The 3,510-nt window shown below is 40.2% G+C and overlaps 1 protein-coding gene across 1 annotated transcript; it reads left to right on the top strand.

The window, feature by feature from the left end:
* Positions 1-258: 258 nt before the first annotated feature.
* LOC134031652 (C3a anaphylatoxin chemotactic receptor-like) lies at positions 259-2,614 on the top strand. The gene is made up of 2 exons (XM_062475358.1): positions 259-274; positions 1,581-2,614. The coding sequence occupies exons 1-2, from the start codon at positions 259-261 to the stop codon at positions 2,612-2,614; spliced, it is 1,050 nt and encodes a 349-aa protein (XP_062331342.1).
* The last annotated feature ends 896 nt before the right edge of the window (positions 2,615-3,510 follow it).

Raw genomic sequence — 3,510 nt, 5'->3', positions numbered from 1 at the left:
GAACCTGCTTCGTTCATATGTTGTAGATAGATAGATAGATAGATAGAGAGAGTGAGAGAGAGAAGCAGAGAGAGAGAGAAGCAGAGAGAGAGAGAGAGAAGCAGAGAGAGAGAGAAGCAGAGAAGCAGAGAGAGAGAAGCAGAGAGAAAAAGGGAAGGGGTTGAATAGAAGGAACAAATAGAAGGAAGAGTGCAGAAACAGTTTTCAGAGTTTACCTATGTAATCTGTGGTGAGAGTAACCAGGTTTCATTCACTATAATGGCGACAACGATAAGTAAGTTGCTATTCAAAATGTTTTGGCAGTAATTAAGGTTTCAGCTTCAGTACCAAAAAAGATTCAATGTGCAATGCATAATAGATTTTCCTAGACAGAATAATTAGAATACACAAGATGGATCAAAATAATTTAACCTGTAATGTACTTTAAAAGTATTTTGACTGTTTTTTCTGTATAATAATAGAAGACGTACATCCTACTCCAGAAGAATTGTATACCATTTTCTGTTGCTAACAATACTTCTTAAAAGTATATCAAAAGTGAACTATTTTCTAAGTATACTTCTTAAAAGTATATCAAAAGTGAACTATTTTCTAAGTATACTTCTTAAAAGTATATCAAAAGTGAACTATTTTCGAAGCATACTTCTTAAAAGTATATCAATAGTGAACTAAAAGTGTACTATCCATATTTTAGTATACTTATAGTATACTTTAATATACTTCTTTTTTGTAAGGGAATGGAGAGTTAGAAATATACATTTACAGACCACACCAGCAATGGATATCTGTTTTAGTTTTACTTGAAGGTAGAACAAGCATGAACGAATTAAGGAATGAAGGAGACGAGTTCGAGTAATCCAGGCAGAACACTCACAAGTGTGAGTGGCGGATGAGTCGTACGGTCTTAAATGGGCTTCCCGGAGCTTGGCGGATCCCCTTCAAGGCTGCTGGATAGCAGAAGGGGAGCTGCAGAGTAGAGGAGAAGGGAGAGGAGTTGGGGAGGGGGTGGGATGCAAAACTACAGATGCGTAGATACTAGAGATACATGCAATATACCAGTACTGGTATATTGTATGCATGGCAGAGAACTAAAAATGTGTGAATGTCTAGAATCCTTTCTTGTGGCCACATAGCAAGAACATGGGCTCCATATACAGCCCTGGCATTGTTGTGAAGTCTCAAATCGAGCACGTGTCGTTTACACAGTAACTCTATGGTGCCCTAGGATATACTTCTTCCCATCTGTTTTCCCCAGCTCTCTTATGGACTTCCTCTGTAGTTCAAGTTGTATTTATAGCAGGCTACTAACTAGCCTGAGTTATATGTTGGATTATCTGATGAGTATCAGGTGTGTAAATTATTTGGTAATCAGGTGCATAGGCATGGGCGTTGTGGTGTGGTCATCTCTTACCAAACCTCAGTCAATTCCAAGTCCATTAAAGAAAAATCTCCATTTGTCAATGTAGTTTTTGTTTACTTATTTTTAAATTCATATCTTTACAAATTTACATGATGATGACACGAATGTTTTCAATTAAAGTTGCAACTGATGTAAAACAGCAGTTTCCCTCTGATTGTAGGCTCACAGAACATCACCCTGAATGTCACCCTAACCCTAGGGGCATCTGAAGAGGCAAGAACAAACCTAAGCTGGCTGACGATAATATCTCTGGTGATCTACTATGTGACATTTGTGACCGGCACCATTGGTAATGGTCTGGTCATCTATGTGACAGGGTACAGGATGACCAAAACAGTCAACTCGGTGTGGTTCCTCAACTTGGCCTTTACTGACTTCCTCTTCACAGCCTTTCGAATCATTAGCATCATTCACACGACTCACAATTTTGAGTGGATCTTCGGGCCCTTTATGTGTAAGCTGAACAGCATGGTGAACGTGCACAACATGTTCACCAGCATCTTCATCCTGGCGGCCATCAGTGTAGACCGCTGCCTGTGCACATGTGTGGTAGTATGGGCCCAGAATAAACGCACGACACGCAAGGCTGAGTTCACATGTGTTGGGATCTGGCTGGTCTCTTTGGTTTGCAGCATCCCTTACATTCTCCACCGAGAAACCATATTTCATAACGGCAAAACATACTGCTATTCAAACCTTACTCTTAAAGGACTTAAGGACCTCATAGTGTTACGTTTTGTACTGGGATTCCTCATCCCTTTCGTAGTCATCATCGGGTCTTACGTCGCCATAGGAATGCGCGCCAGACGCCTCCATAGGAATAGACTAGGGCAAAGGTCTCTCCGCATCATCTTTGCAATCATCCTGGCTTTCTTCATATGCTGGCTGCCATTCCACGTGTTCCAGTTCCTAGACTATTATTGTCGCGTGGTAAAAGTCCACAAAACTGTCGTGTTTGGGGGTGTTGCACTGTCCAGTAGCCTGGCAGTTTTCAACAGCTGCCTGAACCCCTTTCTTTATGTCTTCATGTGTGAGGACTTCCAGAGGAAGCTTCGTCAGTCTGTGTGCCTGGTCTTTGAAAGTACTTTTGCAGAGGATCTGGTCATATCGTCTCGCTGCCTGACATCCCAGCTGTCCCGGATCTCACACAAGTCAGACTCTACTGCCCCCGAAGCCAACTCAGAGAGACTGTGACTGAGTTCATCATGGGGGGGGGAGCAGGGTTTCATATGCATTGTAATGTACTGTGTCCTATGAGGCCAGCACTCAGGCAAGCTACTTAGAATTGATCGTTATCCAGCGCTGATCTTTTCTGTCGTTACTTCTTGAGGTGTAGATTGAAGTCTACATGTGGTGCAGTTACGTGATTGAAACTGCTTCGTGACAGTGTTTTTTTTTCTTATCTGTTCCGTTATTGTTCACATTTACATCTACGTCTTTCAAAATGACTTGCATCTCAATTTGTGTTTAGAGTTTACTGAATCAGCAACAAAGGAGTGGTAGGTGCAATAGCCTACATCAGACCGATACTTCCATCAAAACTGATCAAATACCTTTTGTAGTGATATTTCCACACAGTAATGGATACATTAGAACACAATGAGTAAGACTAAACTATAAAGTGCATATGATCTTAGCTTCAATGAGATCTTAGCAACAATATCGGTTAGACAGTATTAAAAAATTGTCATAAAATGTAAATGTACCGAGGGCTAATGGTTGTGCTTGTACTCTAATAGGCATAAGTCTTTATTAAGTTATATGTCATGTTTTATGCAAATTTAGCCTGTCAATGTTCTCTTTTATTTGCATAGTAAATGTTTACCCAATTTCTACATTCCACTAGGCATATTTCATTACAGTGGGCTACATGTAGAATTATATGACCTTTTCAAATAAAAATTATATGCATACTTCATTTTTGTTGATAGTTTTTTTGAGCTCTATACTAAATAACTGTAGCCTACATTTACGAGTTGAGGTGACTATAAAAATCTTGAAGACTCAAAGGGTTCATCTGATTTGCGCCACAACAGCCAGTCATCTCCAGGAATGAATGTGCCCTGGTCTACACTAAGAAAGAACAATAA

Source organism: Osmerus eperlanus, chromosome 12 (assembly GCF_963692335.1).
Source record: "Osmerus eperlanus chromosome 12, fOsmEpe2.1, whole genome shotgun sequence".
Lineage (NCBI taxonomy): Eukaryota > Metazoa > Chordata > Actinopteri > Osmeriformes > Osmeridae > Osmerus > Osmerus eperlanus.
The sequence above is the reverse complement of the archived record's forward strand: the minus strand, read 5'-3'. Positions and strand labels throughout refer to the sequence as shown.